At 38.2% G+C, this 20956-nt stretch overlaps 1 protein-coding gene across 3 annotated transcripts in view; it reads right to left on the bottom strand.

Moving 5' to 3' along the window:
- Nucleotides 1-19599, bottom strand: part of Psmd14 (proteasome 26S subunit, non-ATPase 14) — an 89757-nt gene extending 70158 nt beyond the window's left edge. The window contains exons 1-3 of one of the 3 annotated variants that reach the window (XM_021626235.2): nucleotides 19419-19599; nucleotides 10071-10212; nucleotides 7942-7993 (exon numbers count right to left, since the gene is read on the bottom strand). In XM_021626235.2, the coding sequence (XP_021481910.1) occupies nucleotides 7942-7989 (48 nt within the window). In that variant the 5' untranslated portion in view covers nucleotides 7990-7993; nucleotides 10071-10212; nucleotides 19419-19599. Of the gene's footprint in view, nucleotides 1-7914; nucleotides 7994-10070; nucleotides 10213-19418 lie in introns of those variants that run through there. The other 2 variants (XM_060390258.1, XM_060390257.1) reach the window with 2 other exon arrangements.
- Nucleotides 19600-20956: the final 1357 nt, after the last annotated feature.

Here is a 20956-nt window from a genome sequence, read left to right as displayed (position 1 = left end):
TCACTTTGTTGATATTCCAAGTGTTTCGTGAAAAAAAAAAAAAAAAAATGTAATTGCTGAATCACATAATTTTGGGTATTTTCAGCTTTAGTAGATATGTCAAATTGCTCTCCAAAGTGACTTTAACCATTTTCAGTCCACATACAATGTGTTCATTTAACAGACATTTGCTAGGTGATGTTTTAAGCACAGAGTCACAACCCTTAACTAACTCTTTCTACTCCATATACCACTACTCCCCCAATAAGAAAAAACAGCTTTTAGGAGAATTCTTTTCCCTTAAATTTCCATTAGCATACGATGCAACAGACTTTTTTACAAAATCAAAACTCTAGGGATATCCTAGTTACTTTCCTATTGCTGTGACAAACACCATGACCAAAGCAATTTATAAAGGAAAACATTTAATTTGGAGGCTCATGTCTCCAAAGGGTTAGAGTCCAGGACCATCATGGCAGCAGACAGGCAGGCATGGTGCTGGGGCAGTGGCTGAGAGCTTAGATGTTAAGACAATCACCAGGAAGTAAAGAGAGAGAAAGAGAGAGGCAGAGGCATGTGCTTTCAAAACCTCAACACTCACTCTCAAGAGACACACCTCCTCCAGCAAGGCCATACCTCCTAATCCAGGCCAATCTGAGACACCTATTTAAGAAAACTACAAAACTAATGGTAGTTGTCATTTCTCTGACTTAGTGGTGCTAAGTATCTTTTCAAATTCTTGTTGGCCATTCTTAACCTACAAATTCTTAATGTGTTTTCTCTCACAAATTTTTTTGTCTTAATGTGCAGTAACTTCTTTCTGTCTGTTGAATGTGCAGCAACTTCTTACTTTCTTCTCTACTGCTACTCTTTAAGTGTTAAGGCTGTCTTTCTGAGAAAGTAATCCAGCTGGCCAGGCACAGTGGCACACACTTTTAAACACAGCATGTAGGAGGCAGAGGTAGGTGAGTCTGACATTAGCCTGGTTTACAGAGAGTTCCAGAGTAGCCAGGGCTACACAGAGAAACCCTACCTCTAAAAAAGAAAGAAAGAAAAAGAAAAAAAAGAAAGAAGAAAAAAAAAAGAATTAGTGATACTATCCTGAGACAGACAACTTGCAATTTAAGTTGTGCTGCCCTATCCTAAGGATGTAAAGGACATAAAAGTTTCTTTAAAAACAAAATGGCTTTTTAGGTCTGGCCTTGTTTCACTTAAAGTAAGTGTTTAGCAGCCATAGTGGCACATACCTTTGATCCTAGTGCTCAGAAGGAAAACACAGGTAGATTTATGTAAACCTAAGGTCTACCTGGCCTACTCAGCAAGTTCCAGGCCAGTTCTAAGTACACCCATCTTACAGCATATGTTGAAGTTCATTCCTTTCAGGCTGAATAATACTCAATATTCCACAGTGCAAATATATGCCACATCCCATTTACCCATTCAACTGCATCTGCATTGTTTCCATCTTTTGGCTATTATATAAATATTGCTTTAAACAGTAGTTTCATATATGCTGTAGTCTTACTGTCATTTCTTCGGTCCTATACCAAAAAGCTGAATCATTTGGAAATTCTATCTTTAATCTTTAATCTTTTGAGGACCCACCACACTGTTTTATGTAACAGCAACATCATTTCATGATCTCTGTCAAGGTAAAAATGTTCTACTTCCCTATTCCTAACAACGCCTATTTTGGTGTAGGCTGATAATAGCCATCCAATAGGTATATTGTCCAAAACTATAGTTTAATTTCCTATGTAGATGGTTCAACCCACTTGGCAAATACTTTGTGTATGCATAAGAATGGGATCTAATTTCTATTTTCCCCATACTCAAAGCCACTTAATTCAACAGCACTTACTCACTGTACTTCTACTTCACCTGTAATGACACCTCTATTATAAAACAAGTTTCTGGGCAGCATCTTCAACAAATGGTGATGGTCTAACTGGATGGCTGCATGAAAAAAGAACGAAAATAGATCCATATCCAACACCCTGAACAAAACTTAACTCCAAATGGATCAAAGGAAGGACCTCAAATAAGACCAATTTCCCTGAAACTGATTTTTTTTTTTTTTTGGAAGAGAAAGTGGGGAACAGTCTTGAACTCACTGCCAGTAGCACAATGAGGAAAACCTATAGCACAGGCACTAAGATCTACAATTAATAAATAAAACTAAGGCCTCATGAAGCGGAAAAGCTGTTTTACAGCAAAGGACATCATAACTCAGGCAAAGCAACAGCCTACAGAATGGGAAAATATACTTTATCAACTATATATCTGCAAGAGGCTTAGCATTGGAATAAAAGAAAACGAACATCAAGAAAACAAATAACTCAATTAAATTGGGGTACAGAATAACTGAGAATTCTGAAATGAAACACAAATGGCTGAAAAACACTTTTTAAATGTTCAACATATACAGCCATCAGGGAAATGGAAATTAAAACTTTGAGATTTCATCTAACCCCACCCAGAATGGCCAAGACCAATAAAATAAATAACAGCAAACACTGGTGATAAATAGGGAACACTTATTCATTGCTGGTCAGAGTGAAAACCTGTACACCTACTATAGAAATCAGTGTGATGGTTCCTCAGGAAGCTGGGAATCAATCTACCTCAAGATTCAGCTAGACTTGGATCTTGGGCATATGCCCAAAAGACTCTACATCCTACTACAGAGACACTTGCTCATCCATTTTCACTGCTGCTCTATTCATAATACCCAAAAATTGTAAACAGCATAGATGCTTAGCAACTGACGGATAGATAATAAAAATATTACACACATATACAATGGAATATTATTCAACTCTTAAGAAAAATGAAATTATGAAATTTGAAGGTAAAATGATGGAGTGAAGTAACCCAAACCCAAAAGGACAAATATTGCAGGTTTTTTCTATAGATGTTAGCTTTCAATATTTGTATTATAATCCTAAAAACCAAAGAGGTTAGGTATAGAGTATAGTACTAGAGGATAGGACAGCATCTCCCAAGGAAAGAGAAATATAATAATGTATTGTTTTGGTGAGACAATGGTGAAACTAAAACAGGACTATTAAATGGGGAGGGGAATGTGAGAACAGGGGATGTTGGAACAAGACAACTAACACTGAAGGCCATTTGAAACATCATATAAAAACCTACTACTACTGAAGCTCCCTATTATAAACATATGAGAAGAATCTAAATATAGCGAGCAAATAGTAGGGGAGATAATGTCCCAACTAGATATGTATGCAATCTAGTAAAACCTCAAATGCCAGAAATGGATTACATCTTGTTGATTCATTGGCCAAAGGGTCTGCAGATACACCCAAACATCACAGGCTACTAGTTGCTCTAGGCTATTGGTTGCTCTCTACAACCTGAAGGTAAGATTCTACCGCTAAAGACAACATTTATTACATCAAAGACAGAAAACTTGGTCCCTAACTAGAAGCTTCACCCACATTCATGGCATTAAAAAGTACTCTGCGTGCTACTGAATAAGAAAGGTAATTATCAATATCACCCAGGTACCAATCGTGCAATCTACAACAATGATCTTCCTGCAAGATATACTGGTACAATAATGGCACAAATGTTACAGGAGTAACCAACCACTTATCGCTTGGACTTAAAGACCATTTCATGAGAGAACTCATACCTACCACAGCCAAAGTGGTCATGAGCTTAGGGGGAAACCTAATACTATCATTCTGCTAAAGTAACATAGCAATAAAATTACTCCCAATGACATGTTGCTACACCCATTACATGCACAGATCACTGCACTACTCAACCCACACCAGAAGAGCTTCTTGCAATAGATGAGAATTAACAAAGAAACCCAAAACTGGTCAATGTACAGAGTGAGAGACTTTGGAGTACCTTGTCCTAAATGTGACATCTTCATCAAACCTCTCCCCTCAAGAATCAGGGAGTTATGGAGAAGAGGAAGCAGAAAAACAGTAAGAGCCAGAGGTGACAGATAGTTCCAAGGAAACAGTGTCTTCCAGACATAACAGGACTGATGCACACATGAACTCCCAGAGACTGTGCCAGCACCTACAAGACCTACACAGGGTTGAGCCAAATGAGGTTCCAACACTAAGAGAGGGAAGTGGACACAGGGTCCCAAGAAGTTATCTGCAGTTGATACCCACTGGTAAAAGGAAAACCAGTTTTCTCCAATGGCGTGTCACTGAGTTTATCAACCACACTCGAGCGTCTGCCCCACATGCTGGAGCAGGGGCCAGCAAGAAAACAATCCGGTGATAGTATGACCTTTTTGTTTTATTTTGCTGTTTTGTCTTTTTTTTTTTCTTTTGATTGCTCATTTTAATTTTTGGTTTTGTGGTTTCTGTGTGTGATTTCTGTTTTTTATTCTTTAAAAAGAGAAAAAGAACAAAGTTGGGTAGGTAGGGAAGTGGGGAGAATCTGGGAGAAATTGGGAGAGGGGGAAAATCAAATGCATGGGAAAACTCAATTAAAAGAAGGGGGTCACTTGAGAACGTTGGTTCATTTGTGGAAGGGAACTGTAGTGGGCTAACAGACTCGTTAACTTGAGCAATTCAGCTCAGTTTTGTACAAGTATTCAAAACACAGTATTATGAGGGTGAATAGAATTAATGAAATAGAAAGTAGAAGCCCAAGTTTTTATTTCAGAAAATCTAGAACAAATAGGGGAAACTTAGTGGCAAGATGCCTGTGGTTTACTTTTAAAATATAGCACCTGAGACTGAGAAAATGATTCAGTAGGTAAAGTGCCTGGTGCACTAGCAGTGAGTTCAATTCTCCAACACACATAAGAATCCAGCACATGCCTGTAACCGCAGCACTGAGGAGAGAGACAGGAGAAGCACTGCTGGCCTGGCAGCAATGGATGGGCTAATAGGCTCAGTGAGAGAGCCCTTCTTAAAATACTCAGGAGGAGGGGAGCTAGAGATGGCTCAGCACTTGTTCTTGCAGAGGAGGTTGGTTTGATTTCTAGTGCCTACACAGCAGTTAACCTCTTCTGGTCTCCAAAGGCACTACACAACATGGGACACAGACATTCCTGCAGGCAAACCACCCATACATACAAAACACAAATAAATCTTTTAAAAATATAACAAAATAAGGTTGAGCCCCCAAACTCTCTCCACCAGGCCAACACACAACACAGGATTCAGAAAATCCAAGTAAGCTTCCTTTGCAATGAACTAGAGTGAACCCAAAGACAAATGGGCACTCATGGAAGGACTTACCAGCCTGTCTAAGAATCAGAAAGCATGGCAGAAGGGGGGTGGGGTAGAAAGAATTTAAGCGTTAGAAGATAAAGAGATGGGTTGCAAAATGCTGTATTCTGGGCACAACACAGCCACTGTAATCATGACATCACAGCACTTATAGTTGCCTACACTGGGCCCGCACAAATCTGGCCCTATCAGCAAGTCAAACATGGATCAGAAGAGAGCTTTCACAGCCCACCCTGAAGAGTTATTGCATACTGGCAAATTCAATGGCAGAATTCATCAATCAGTGTCTTCATTTCACAGGTGAACCCATCAAGGCTCCAACAATAGTTTGAATGTATGGTCATAAGATGACCCCTGGTTAAATCATACATGTCAAGTATCTATACAAAAGTAATAGCAGCCATACAAAGTCAAGCAACTAAAACGCATGGTAACTCTTTTTCTTGTCAAACACAATAGTAAAACAAAACAATCAAGGCCAAGTAATTTCAAATGCAATGAAATATCAGTGTTCTGACTGAAATTCCTGTATTAATTCTGTTAACTCCTTTAAAACAGAAAAATATAGACAACTATAACAGCACACAGAGCAAAGCCCATATGTCCTCTGTCAAAAGAGCTAATACTGGATCGTTTTTCTTGGCAGTTAATAAAAAAAAAAAAACATTAGTACCACAACTGGGGATGTAACTTAGTGGTAGAGTGTCTATCATGCCAGAGGCCCTGAGTTCAACCCCCAACACCACAATAAAACAAACAACTAGCACTAAATAAGACCACAACACACATTCAAGTGAAAATAGAATTATTTCCATACAAATAATCAGGCTAAGACTGAAAACAAATCTTGGTTTTATAGTATACTTTTGAGTTCTCAGCACAAAGCCTCAAAAATAATTTGATTTTCCTACAGACAGTATTTGCTTTCATAGTAACCGATTCTTAGATGGGATCAGTCAGCCACTCAAAGACCAAACAAGATCAACTCAGGACTTAAATATGAGGGCTGTGCGGCTGACTCTGAGGAAGAGAAAGAGGCTGAAGACTGGACAAAGTTTTGGTCAATGATGTAATCAAGCAGCCCGGGCAGTTGAGAGTTCAGTAAATACCCTGGTTAGGGAACTTGGGGAACACTGAAGCTTGTGGTGAACACACTGGTTTGGAAAAGGGAAAGAATTGATCACCTAGTATTTCAAAAAGGAGATAGCACAAAAATAAGAACTCTACACATTACTCCTCTGAGAGCTGGCCATCTAATTAGAGAGAGAGGAAATATATGAAATAGTAGGTTCTTAAGTAACATGTATTAAAAGTTCTGACAAACACACAAACTGAGGACCTTAAGGCTAAGTAATAAAATCAGAAACAAAGAAGAGATTACTGGACAGACATTGAGTTTTCCACAATATAAAAAGGTGTGCCGAGATCACTATGAAATAACATAACCCAATCTGTGGCCATTACCTCATGTACAGCAACTTTTCAGAGCAGATTTACAAGATGAATAAATAACATATCTAATAATTAATATAGTAAAATAAGTAAAAAACAGTATTTTGGTATTCAGATATGATTCAACTTCAGTTAAGAATTCTGCTAAGGAAATGCCTTAATAATCTGCACATAAATTTGTAATATGTCCAGGATAGGGAATAAATTTCACAGACAAAGAAAATAAAGTATCATGATGAAACTGGCTTACAATAAAGAAGCTGAGAAATGTTCAAAACTAACAAAAATAAATAAAAAATAAGTCTGTTGCAGCATACAATAGAGAATCACAAAAAGATGGCATGTTTCTAAAAGGAATTCTCAGTGACAAACCATGACAGGTCTAATCAAGATTCTTGTAGGTGTAGTCTTAAAACACATAAAAAACTGTACTTCTTCCTCTAAACACAGCTTAATTTGAATGAAAGAAGACAAAATCTTGTTAGTAATACAGGAATCAGGGAAAGCGGGTAACTAAGAGACTAAATTTGCAGGTAGAGAATGACCTAATAACCTCTTTCATTAATTAAGGAAGTGGATAACCAGATATCTGGATAATCAGATCATCAGAACTTAAAGAGGAAAAGCACTAGGCATGGTGAGCAGTGGAAGAGCACTTGCTTAGCACGTGTGAGACCTGGGCTTTGGTCCTCAACAAAACAAAAAAGAGAAGTTCCTTAGTGAAGGAAAACAGAGGACCTTCTGACAGATCTACCTAGAAATTAACTACCCAGGAGTAGTGCCCAAAATAGATGATGATAGTAAAAAAATTGAGAGATTAAACTGTAATTAACAGTATAAAAGCCATAAAATATCAAACTTAAAGGAAAAAATAGCATGTACCATTATTACTAACAGCAATTTACAGAGTTAAGACTGCATATAGTCAATAGATTGGTTTTCTGGATCTACTAAAAAGTATGTCATTTTATATTTTTCATGTGTAACAAAGTTTATGTTATAAACTCAAGAACATCATGTCTTAAGTTCTCTCTCTTTTTTTTTAAGGCAACTTTATAAGCTCCCATTTCTCAAATTTTAAACCACACAACTAAACATCAAAAAATTCTTATTTCCAGGAGAAAAGGATAAAAATGTTTCCAATGTTACTTCATGTTGCAATTTAGCATCCACCAATAAGGTATGCCCCTTACTATGAGGTGATCTCTTGGTTCTTTCTCTTAAGATAATTACATAAAAGCTTGTTGCTTACCCACTAAGAAACCGTCTGCATACTAACCTGGCCCAGTCCAGGCATACCTCCTCCAAGTCTAAGAAGTCTGTCCATATTTCTAGAAAACAGAAACAAAGGAAAACGTTCCTAAGCACAAAAGTGTTTACTCAATTGCTATCTATATAATTCACCTTCAGTCACTCAGTATGTCAAAAATATTGGTGGTAATTACAACACAACATCAGACTTCCTGTTAATTAACACCACATATTAATTCAAGAAGCTGTCTTCCATGCTAATTAACAGACCTTATTTTACTGCTTTGGTTTTGGGTTATCCCCAGTTTTAAAGACAAGCAATCTTAGCATACTTTCAAAACTTTCTATCCTTAAGTTAATTATATTTTCTTATTGTTATCTAATAAAACACCTGGATGGGGGAAAAGTGCCTAGAATGCTTATCATATGTATGATTGAATTTCCTTCAATTTGTTCAGAGTGTACAAATAAAAATCTACACTTTTAAATTAAATTTTAACATCCTCATTAGTAAGTGCTGTGCTAATTAACTTACAGCTTGTCAGTTATCATCAAAACTACATGTGAAAGACATTGTAAGTAGATTACGAATCTCTGAATTAGCATCAAAGGATTTTAAAAAAATGAACTCATTATATTAAAAGAAAATACTATAAAGATAAAATGGATTAAGATAGTGTTCTAGAGCCCACACAGATACACTTATTTCAGATTTTGTAGAGATACACAACCTTTCACAGCTGCTATTCTCAATCACAATTTCAGAGTTAATTGTTGCAACTTAGAGATATCAGTTTATCTTCAGTCTGGAATAACTAAAGAAGATACTCATAAGCACAGACACTCACAAGAGAAATAAAGGAAAAAAATGGCAGTTGTACTTACATGGCCTCAAATACAGAACAAGGCATCAAATTATACAAAGGAGTAGCACCGTTAACTAAGCACATAAAAAATCAAAACAAAGGTTTTTTTTTTTTTTACTTTAAAACTACTACTGTGCCCTAAAATTTGTCTTCTTCCTAGGTGTTTACTTTAGACCATCACAAGTTATAATCTAAACTAAGTGCTAAGAGATTAGGAATCTTTGTCCATGCTTTACCAATTAAAACTGCTGCAAACTAACCATCAATAATGTACTTAAGTCATTACACTTCTGCCTAATTACGTTTGCTGAATCAATTGGTAACAATGACGATTAAAATATTACAAACTTGTCTGCATTCAGAAAGGCACACAAATAACAAAGCCATGGACACCTCACAAAGTAAGTGCAGTGGCTGATGGAACCATCACCTATGTCAAGAAGCCACATGAAATGACTCTCCAGTCTCTCTACTCCAGACAGGGGGGAGTCTGGCTTCTAACAGTATACAATAGTTCTGTTGCTTTCAAATTATGTAAAAACAGAATCATAGATTTTTTTTCTTTTTGATCTGACTTCTTTCATACAACATGTTTCTAAGATTCACAGAAGATAAGTTCATCTGCACAAATGATAAGGAAAGAAAATTTGGTGTCACAACCATACTTATCTGCCTAATTATAATTACAAATAACATCTCTATTAAGTTCCTCAACTCAAATAGTCATTCAACACAATCCCTTTTAAACAATCCTGTGTATTTATTGAAGATATTTTCTCTAAAATGTATTTCTAAAAAAGAAAAATTCTGTGGACCATTTCAAGTTCACAAAACCACAGAATCAATGAAGGTGACAACATACACTTCAGAATACATATATTCATTCTAGGCCAAAGTCAATTCCCAGCTGTGTTAGTTTATCTACTTTCTCTATGCTGTTTCTGATGACACTACAGAAGACTCCAGATGCTGTGAATATACATGAGCGATGTGGGGAGCAGAGGGAAAGAAAATCTGGCAGGTCAAATTTGTGTTTTTCACAAAATTAGATGTCTCAGCAAACAGTAAAAGATATTTAACAAATTAAAACACTTAAGATGAACACATTTTATAAAAATACTAACATTTGGAAAAGAAATATATTGATAAATATTCTAAACCACACAACTTCCTAAAATCTGGTTATCACACATATTCTTAATTTGATGCCTGTTAAAAAATAATACATTTACATAGTATCTATCATATTCTAAAACAACAGTCAAAGGTAAAATACATTCACAAACCTCACCTGTTCAGTAACGGTAATTCTTGCGGTGTTAAGCTTCAATTTGTTGAATCTGACAAATGTCTTAACTTCAATTCTTGCTAATTCTGGCAGGTATAACTTTTTACAAGTAGTTTTTTCTTTTCTCTCTCACTCTGTCTCTCTCCTATAAAAGAAAGGTGCTTAATTATTTTGAAAACTGAGAACATTTTATACCTCCCCCCAAAAAAAATGTCCCAGTAATGGAGGCTGGACCTAGGGTGTCACCCATGCTAGGCAAACACTCTTACATCACCATCTCTAAAACTGAGTTTTAATAATCATCTCTTGAAGAACATGGACTGACCTATCAACCAGGCAGATTTTAGGCATAGATATTACTCAATTACATTGTGTTTTTTCATTGTACTTTTCCACTGACTTTGAGGACTAATATTTTATAGCTTTCAGTATTCCTTGAGGTCTCTCAAAAAATATTTATTTATATTCTTAAAAAGAATAAGAATCACCTTATTATATTATCAGTATAGGTTCAATACAAATTTCTATACTTATGCATGTAGGACCCTACTAGTATTATTATACTTTTATCTTGGTAACTTGACCGCCATACATCCCTACAATTAGTTCATCATTTAATTATTCACAACTACAATGAAAATAATAAGAAAATGTAAAGTGCCAAGAACTGTATAAAATGCAAGAGGGAAATAAATTATAGCAGCACTATCATCCTTTAATTCCTAGTGTATTGCCCAAAGCATTGGTTTATCTTTCAAAAAGATGCAGGAGACCCTCAGTTTGAAGCCAGTCTAAGCTACACAATTTACCCTGTCAAAAACAACAACAAAACATGGGCTAGAAACACTAATGTCTTTGCTTCTCTCCTTCCCTCTCTAAACCCCCTTTAGAATTTAGAAGTTTACATTTTCCAGCCATAATCACAAAGAAATAAACAATGATGAAAAGTTTCATTCTTATTGTAGATCACAAGTAAATGCAAAGTAGCAGACATTCTCACCTCTGATAATGACAGCAAAATTCAGGCCACAGATTAGAATATTAGCTTTGGTAGTACTGACATTCACTCAGAACCACGAATTTTGCGCTGGGGGCTATCCAGTGTATTACAGTGTTTATAGCAGTATCTTTGACACTTAATACATTTTATGTTAGCAGAAATGATTACTTGCAACCATGAAAAATGTCTCCAAACACTGCTAAATGCCCCTTGAAAGAATAAAAGCACTCTCAATTGAGAAGCATTTTTATAAACAAAATCTGAGACTATGCCTCTTGAGATGACAATCCTAAGCAAACTTTTTCAAACTTAAAAAACAAGGAGTTCTGGAAACAAATTGGCAGTGTTCAAAAATGTATACACAGAATTACCATATTTTATTCCTTGAAGTATGTGCACACCAATTCTATTCCTTGAAGTATGTTACAAAGAATTTAAAATAGGTTGGGCATGGTGGCACACACCTGTAATCTCAGCACTCTGGGAGGCAGAGGCAAAGGCAGGTTGATCTCTGTGAGTTCGAGGCCAGCCTGGTCTACAAAGCGAGTCTAGGACAGCCAAGGTTACTCAGAGAAACCCTGTCTTGAAAAAACAAACAAACAAACAAACAAACACAATTTAAAACAGGTCTTTAAAATAAGACATGCATATTCATGTGTGTAACACTATGATTCACAATAGTAAAAATGTGGAAATAGTCCAAATGCCCATCACATGATGAGTAAACAAATTTTATCATATGTACATACAATAGAATGCATGCAATATTACATGGCTATAAAAAGGAACAAAGTTATGATACATGTTACAATTTGGCCGAACCTGAAAACAAGTAAAGGCTGAATATGTAGCCCAGCTGCTGAGTGCTTGCCTTGGTATATAAAAAGCTCTGAGTTCACTCTTTAGACAAGAAGAAAGGAAGAAGCGAGGGAGAGAGTAAGAGCCAGGCCTAAAGGTGACATGTCATGTGTAACATTTTTTGTTCTTTTTTTTAACTCCAGTCAACACGCCTTAGAATCACTTCAGTTGAGAAGAGTCTCAAGAAGAGATTATTTGACCAGGCTGGCCTGTGAGGGCCTGTCCTGACTGTCTTGATTGCCTTAACTTATAAGGAGAAACCCCAGCAGAAACTGGGCAACAGCATTACCCGATTTGGGGCCCCAGAAGAAGAATAGGAAAAGGTAGCTGAGGACCAGGCACGCACGCACTCACTCATTTCTCTGTTATTAACTGCCAATGTGAAGGAACTGCCTGCTTTCAGAGTCCTTCCCTGACTTCTCCAAAATGAAGATAAACTGCAGTCTGGATTTGTAAGATAAAAATACTTCGTTTCTCCCCTAAGTTGCTTTTGTCAGGGTGTTTTCATCACAGCAACGGAGATATCACATGATTCTACTTAAATGAAGTATACAGTAAGTCTATTAGATGAAATGTAGACAACTGAACCTTACAGCATTTCCATACATACTTGACTTTGGTAGGCTCCCCAACCTGTCCCAACTCTTTTTTCCCCAACTCTATGTCTCCTCCCCAACTTACACAATTCCAGCCCCAGCATTCCCTTACACTATCGTGTTATACTACTTGGTCTGTTAACCCCCCCATTCCTCCTCTCTTAAAACTGTTTTCCCCATCTAATAGGACCCTGTCTGCTTTCCTGATCTTTACCTACACTCAATCTCACATAAATACACATTCATAAAGATTAGAGGGTAAGATCAGTATATAAAAGAGAACATGTAATATTTGCCTGGGCGACCGCATTTAATGTACTATTTTCCATTTTCATCCATCATTCACAATTTTATTTTTCTTTAAATTTTAATAAAATTCCATTATATGGGCCACATTTCCATTGTCCATTTATGCATTTGTTGGTAGACAGTCAAACTAGTCCCATTGGCTTGCTATTGAAAGCAGAGCAGCTATAAACATGAATATGTCAAGTGTCCCTGTGGTAGGACACAGGATCCTTTGGCTGTATACCCAGGAGTGGTAGAGCTAGCTCTTGTGGTAATTTCATTTTTATGTTTCTAAAAAGCAAACAAACAAACAAAAAGCATACAATTTCCATAATAGTTATACCAGTTTTCATTTCCACCAACAGTGAATAAGTTTCTCTTCCCCAACATTCTCATTGGTATTCGTAGTTATTATGATAGTCATTCAGCTGGGGAAGAGACGGAATTTTAGAGTTTTACTTTGTTGTTTCTCTGTTGACTAACGTGCTGAAAACTTTTAAAAAGTTATTGGACCCATTTGTGTTTGTTCTTTTAAGAAACACTTGGTTCAACTCATGAGCCCATTTGTTGATTGGCAGCTTTTTTATTAACAAACATTTTACTTCTATTTATGTGTGTGTACATTGTTTGTGTATGTGTATGTGTGTGCGATTTTAGTTTCCTGGTATTTAACTTTTGTGGTTCTTTATATATTCTAGATATTAAACCCCTGTCTGAAGTATAGCTGGCAAAGATTTTCTCCCATTCTGCAGACTGTCTGTTCACTCTGTTGATAACTTTTTTTTTCTGTACAGAAGCTTTTTTATTTCATGCAATCCCATTTCTCAATCCTAACTGGAATTTATAAATCTAAAAATAAAATGTTTTACAATTGAGGCAAATATGATGGCTCTCCTCCATTCAACAAAATCATGAGCTGTCAATGTTTTCAAAAAAGTATCACAAGTGGGAAGATGGAAATCTCTGCAACTAGCTGGTAATAATACAGTGATTCAACAACGCAAATATACTAAACACTGCAGAACCAACACATCAAAATGATGAATTTTACTATGTCTATTTTACACACACACACACACACACACACAAAACAAACAAAAACACAGGACCTAGTAAAAGTGTACCTACACTTCTACACTTTCAGGACTTTTTGGCAGCCCCAAGAAAGCTGAACCTAGAACTTCTTCCATGCTAGGCAAACATTCCATTACTGAACCACACCTCCAGTTCCTATGGAGGTATTTGAAATGCAGAATCCATCTTCATCAGAGACATTTTTTTCCAGGTTTGTGCATGGAAAATAGTGAGCGGTTAAACACACACAAAGTATGCTGCCCATCTGAGCTACCTACATTTTCAAAGTCAGAAAAAAAAAAAAGAATAAGCACTATTTGCTACATGTACACCTAATTGACACCTCGAATATAATCTGACATCTCTGTATTTTCCTGTCTTTAAACTTAAGATGATCTAAGAGTGCAAGAAATAAAAACAGACCACTGGGATGAGATGAGGATGACTGCTTTTCTTAGCATACTGGGTAAGTGCTGCCGCCCGTCAGCCATGGAGCCAGGATGGCAACACTAGCTCTACGTGGTGTATTTTTCAGTCAGTTACCTTTCCTTCTCAATGTTCTCATCAACAAAGTGAAAATAAACAGACTACCTGTCTCATGAGGCTGTCTCATGACACAGAAAAACATTTAACACAATCAAAGCATAAACAAGCAAACAATGAGTGCCACCTCTATCATAAACACCATCCTAGAATAGCTTCTCATGTTAAAGCCACTGAGAGGGCCTCAAACACTAAGTATAATCACAGAGACAAATCTATCATATTTAAGACAGGGGCATTCATTTTCAAAATTCTGCAGAGGTTCACAAGTGGAACTGTACACAAGAACATAAATTTTTTTTTTCTGATTTTTCAAGACGTAGCTGTCCTGGAACTCACTCTGTAGACCAGGCTGCCCTTGAACTCACAGAGATCTGCCTGTTTCAACCTCCGAAAGGCATTCACCTCAATCACCTGGCTAAAAGAGAACGCCTTCAATTCTTATAAACAGAAGAAATGTAAAAGATTTGTAGGTATAAACTTAGGATTTAAGAACCCACTCATAATAGATTCACTTTTATATTTTCTTTATTTTATTTTTATGTGTATGAATGCTTTGCCTGCATGCATGTATGTGCATCACACCCATGCCTGGTGCCCCTTGAAGTCCACAAAAGTGTGTTGGTCCTCTGGAACAGGAGTTACAAATGGTTTGAGAGGCCAGGTGGGTGCTGGAAGCTGAACCCGAGTCCTCTGCAAGAACAAGTGCTGTTAAACACTGTCCCCTCCAACCCTGACAAGGTAACTTCGTTTAACCCACTTATCACAATATGAAGTGCTTACAAAACCAGTATAGCATCACACACACAGAAACAGTCAGAACGCTTATTAGCAAAGAGAATAAAACAAGCATCTACTTGAAGGTTGATGACTCCTCATCTCTCAGGGCAGTATCTGACTGTGGTGGTGCCTTTAATCCCAGCACTTGGGAGGCAGAGGCCAGCCTGCTCTACATAGTAAGTTACAGAACAGCCAGGACTATCACACAGAGACAAAACAAAACAAAGAAACAAAAGTATTTTTAGATCATGTTCATGTTAGCTTTAAACCAGTTCTTAAATATTTATAAACGCTATATGGAACAGTGGCTAACTAAAAATCAGATCCTTCAAAGTTGTATTAGTTTGGATTTCTCAAATTTTCAAACTCTTTCTAGGGATACTAATATATCAGAAGTGCATAAACTTCATATAAAATCTTGAAGTATTTAGTCATGCAGGCTGTGTCTCCTACTTTACTGGTTTAATCCCATTCCTCTGTGCAAATAGCAATACTCTCAAATAGTAAATCCTTTCAAACTATTCCATATTTGTGGTCTCATTATAGTTCTACATCTTCAATTCCTCTATTCTAATTTGTGAAAGGTAGGAACTTCTTCCTCACTTTTTTCCAGTACAAACAAAGCTAGAGTTAATATTAAATGTAATTCTTTAAAAAGGATTTTTTCCCCCACCTTTTGGTTTTGTGGGACAGGGTCTTACTACATAGCCCTGGCTTGTCAGGACCTGGCTACAGACCAGGCTGGCCTCACATTTGCAGCAATCTTACCACCTCTGCCTCTTGAATACTGGAATTAAAAAAGCTTTAAAAGCAAGATTGGAAGGCACCAACAAGGCAGATAAGCAGGTAAGGCCTAGCCCGATGTCTTACTTTGAGCCCCGGAGTCCACAGGGTGGAACTGGTAACTGACTCCCGCAGGCTGTCCAGACTCTCCTCTTCCCTCCCCCAAACCCTGTGTCTGTCTCTGTGTGTCTGTCTCTATGTGTATCTCTCTCTCTCACACACACATACAAAACCAATCAGAGAACCAATATTTTAAAAATTAGAAAACAAGATTCCACTCCAAATCCCATTTAGACTAAAAATTTAGTCTTAGAAGAAATGCAACTATCTACTGCATTGTCATTAATCATTATATCTAAGCAAAATATTTGCTAAGTACTACCTTGTACACTCAAAATTTAAGTATGCAATACAGAAAATCAGAAATATAGAGTAAAAACAGCTCTAGAAACGATCAACTTAGATTGGAATCCAGACTTCACTGGATTCTTTCTACTTTCTTCTACAGCTAGATGCTAAAGTCAAAATACATAACCTTGTCAAGTCTGTTATGACAATACACCCAAAGTGTCTAAAACAGAGCCTGAAGGAATATCCTAGGTACTCAATAAATACTGCCATTGTCACTATTATTACAGCTCTGTTAAAACTGATAAACATCATTCAACCTAATGCTTCCATTTGACAGATCAGGATACCAAACTCGCAAAGCAAAGTATGAATTCTCCAGTAAGTGCAGGAAGATCATCACAAACAGACATGGTATGGGTACTCAGGTAAGGCTTTCACAGGTAGACCCTGAATCATCAAGCAAAAACTGCTGGTAACACTGAAAACCAAAAGGCACAACTGCTTCTTGTTAAATGATTTTCAAACAAATGATTCTGAATCTACATACTAGGTATAATGTTTATATGACAAGTATAAAAAGGGGATGAATCAATCGTTGAGGTTACAATCCAGCTTTTTACTAAAATGACAATGCATTATTAACAAAAAATCTTGGGGGTGGAGGTGGGGAATGGTCCCAAATCCAAGAGGTGAAACTAAATCATGACTTCAAACTTTTTTTTTGACAAGATTTAGTTTTGTTTTAGACAAATTTGAGACAACTTTCAGTTTTTCATCAAGCATACCTTAACCTTAGTTAAGTAAGCCACTGTGTATCTTAGTATCTATTCATATACAACCTATACAATTTGTTTAAATGATATAATTTATTTGCATGATTTTTAATTGTGTGGGGGTGGGTATATTTACATGAGGACAGGTGCTGGAGGACACCTGTAAGAGCTGGAATTACAATCCATTGTGAGCCACAGGGTAAGGGTGCTGGGAACAGAACATGGGTCCTCCGCAAGAGCAGTACACATTCTTAACCACTGAGCTACCTCTCTAGGCCCTAAATCATACAATTTATACCTTGAAAATGAACTTTTTATTGAGCTAACATGGCTAGAAGACCACCATTATATATCTTCACTGACACTTTGTTCAGTTTCCAATTTCAACTTAAGTGCTTGTCTTGCTGCTTTACTTAATGTTTTCAGCAGCACAACAAACTCTGGGTCTGGGTATTGAGGCACACACCTGTAATGCCAGCACTGGGGAGGGTGAGGTAGGAGATTATATCAGTTGGAGGTCAGCCTGGGTTGTGGAGGGAAAAACTATCTTACAAAAAAATCCCACAGTTACCTTTATTCTAGGTTAGAGAACAAGGTCTTTCCATCTATCCTTGCCTGGCCTATAATCGGTTACACAGACCAGAATGACCTCAAACTCGCAAAGGTTCCCCTCACCCCTCATGTGCTGGGAGTGTTCCCATAAGAACTGTATTTCTTTGCTAATTTTTAAGGCCTTTTATGTTAAATCTTTATTAATGTTTGCGTTTTTGTTGTTGTGAGACAGGGTCTCACTGTGTATCCCTGACTGGCCTGGAACTTGTTGCAGACAAGGCTAGCCTTGAACTCAAAGAGAACAGCCTGCCTCTGCCTCATAAATCCTGGGATTAAAAGTGTTCACCACTGTTTTAGAGTTTCTATTGCTGTGAAGAGACACTATGACTATGTTAACTCTTTTTTGTTGTTGTTGTTTTGTTTTTCGAGATAAGGTTTCTTTGTGTAGCCTTGGCAGTCCTGGACTCACTTTGTAGACCAGGCCAGCCTCTGTCACTCCAAGTGCTGGGATTATAGGCGTGTGCCATCTTGCCAGCTGACTATGGCAACTCTTATTACAAAAGATTTAATTGTGACTGGCCTACAGTTTCAGAGGTTTAGTCCACTGTTATCCTGACAGTACATGTGGTATACAGGCAGACACGGCACTGGAAAAGAGCTGAGAGTTCTACATCTTGATGCACAGACAGCAGGAGGCTGTGTGCCACATAGTCAAAGCTTGGGCATTTGTGATCTCAAAGCCCACCCCCAAAGTGACACACTTCCTCCAGTAAGGCCACATCAACTCCAACAAGGCCATACCTCCTAATTGTGCCACTCCCTAATGGGCCAATGGGGGCCAATTACATTCAAACTACCACAGACACAATCAGAAACTTGGCTGTCATTTTAATTAATTTTTTTTTCACTCTGTGCTGAGGTGGGATTACAGGCCTGTAATTGTAACACTTGGGAAATTGAGGTAGGAGTATGTAAGTTTAAGGCCAGCCTGGTGTACATAATTAGTTCTAGACCAACCAGAGATACACAGTGAGACTCTGTCTCCAAAGCAATAATAAGTGAACAAACAGTCAAAAAATTTATGACTGTTTTGAAATGCTGACATTCTTTTGACAGACACTAAGATCGACTCACAGGAAAAGTTAGTTCCAATAACCCACAACAGCCGCACTTGATTTCTACTTTACTCCAGAAAGGAAAAGTAAGCAATCCACATACCGGTACTCAAATGGAGCAATACAGCAAGTAAAGGCATGGCAGAAATAACCAAACTTAATTCTGAAAACATTCAGGATTAAAAGCAATGCCTCTCTGAGCGTTTTAAAGCTTATAGGACAGACAAACGACTAGGCAAACATGCACTCTCCTGAAATTCAGTTCATCCTCTCCTTTGCTTCCCTAGCCTGGAAGTTTTTTAACACAGGAAGAACTGACGACGAACACAAACAGGCCATAACCACGGTTCTGCCCGTTGATGAGAGAAAAGTTCCCAAGCTAGGGGGGAGAAGAAACGTTTGCAAGGGGATGACATCTAGATCTGACCCTGCCAGAGACCCGTAGGTTAAGAAGAAGAAGACCAAGGGAATCGCGCTTCCCATCACCCCGAGACTCCACCGGCAACCTGGCTGGGCAACGTGACTCAGGAAAGCCCAGGGCTTGAGGCGGCCTAACGAGGCTGGCCCCCGGACCTCCCCAGGCCCGCCTCGGGCCTCGGCAAAGGCCGCCGAGAGGGAGGCCGCGGTCTGTTCCTTACCTGGCCTTACGGCGACGCGGCGGCGAGGGCAGCGCCTCACAGTCAACAAGAACCTGGCTCCGAGGACCGGCGATGAATCAGCCCGATTCCATTCAAAAGAGTCGCCCAGGCCTCCACCGAGAAGTACTTCCGGGTTCCCGACTCTCCCTCGGCTTCCTTTCCCCCCACCGCCAATTGGAGCCCGCAGGGAAGTGCAGCAGGCTGGGGGCGGGAGGACCGTACGGCGCACGCGCAGGCCGCCGCCGCTCGCCCCAAGCCTCAGGAGGCGGAAGTCAGGCAGGAGACTCCTCCCTCCACTGTCTCTGCCGGCCCCAAGCTTACCTTACTGAGGTCTCTCTGGTTTGGAGCTTTTGGAGGTTTTAGTATGGGGGAGCCCAGAACCTCTTTGGCTTATTTCTTCGCCAGTGTGGCCCTCCTCAAAAGTAAAAACTTGAATTGAGCTTATCTTGGTCACTCGAGAAGCAAAAATGAAAAGACGGAGGGGGAATGATTAGAGATACACAGACTTTCTCCGTATCCCAGTTGACCCTCTCTTTACTGCCTTTAAGGTTATAGATCTCAAGGGACGTTTTTTTCAGTGTTCCTGCCTCTTATTTCAGCTGTTTAAGTACTGAAACGGTGTTTCTCTAAATAATTATCAACAAACGACCTTTTTACCCTTTTAATCTTTGTGCTAGATTTTCAAAAAATAAACTTATCCAAGGAATTAATATTAACAAGTTTCTGTCACTCCGTGGGACTAGATACAGGCTCCGTTTAGGTCGCTCGCCGTGTTTGGAATACTTCCACTTTCTCAAACATGCTAAAATGCATCTTTAAAGCATTTCTGAATTAAAAAAAAAAAAAAAGGAAGGCATTCCTAAATCAAAAATCACGATGGAACTAGTGAATGGAGGAAGAGAACAGATTACAGAATCATGCTCCTGTAGTAAAACTCACAGGAAGAAAGATTAGGAATATGGTTAAGACTTAGTGGGCCTGGGGTAGTGGCTAATGGCCTAAGCACTCTTGCTTTTGCTGCTCTTCCAGAGGACCCTACTTCATTTACCAGCATCCACAATGGGTTGCTCGAATACAATTGCTTGTAACTCCACCTCTAGAGAATCCAATGACCTCTTCTCCCAAGAGCACACACACAGACACAGACATACATTTTTAAGTAATATTTTATTAATTATTTGAGAACTATATAAAAATAAACATTCACTCCCCCAACTCATTCTATAACACACACACCCCCTCAAACCTCCCCTCTCTTTCCACCCAACTTGGAACCACTCCTCCCATCTTGTCCATTTTGTATTGCCCAACTAGTTTTGAGAATATGGTTGGCCTTCTAGGGTTACATAATTAAAGAAAATTGACTCTTCTTCTCCTTTTAGCTATCAATAGCTCCTTAGTGGTGGGATTTAGTACCTACCTTCAAACATCTATGCTGGGATTGTGTCTGGCTTGAGATCTTAGACATGCTGTCACATCACTGAATTCATATGTGCAACTGCCCCATTGTGTCTGCAAAACACTGTTTCCTTGATTTT

Source organism: Meriones unguiculatus, chromosome 8 (assembly GCF_030254825.1).
Source record: "Meriones unguiculatus strain TT.TT164.6M chromosome 8, Bangor_MerUng_6.1, whole genome shotgun sequence".
Taxonomy (NCBI): Eukaryota; Metazoa; Chordata; class Mammalia; order Rodentia; family Muridae; genus Meriones; species Meriones unguiculatus.
This window is presented reverse-complemented; position numbering and strand designations above follow the sequence as displayed.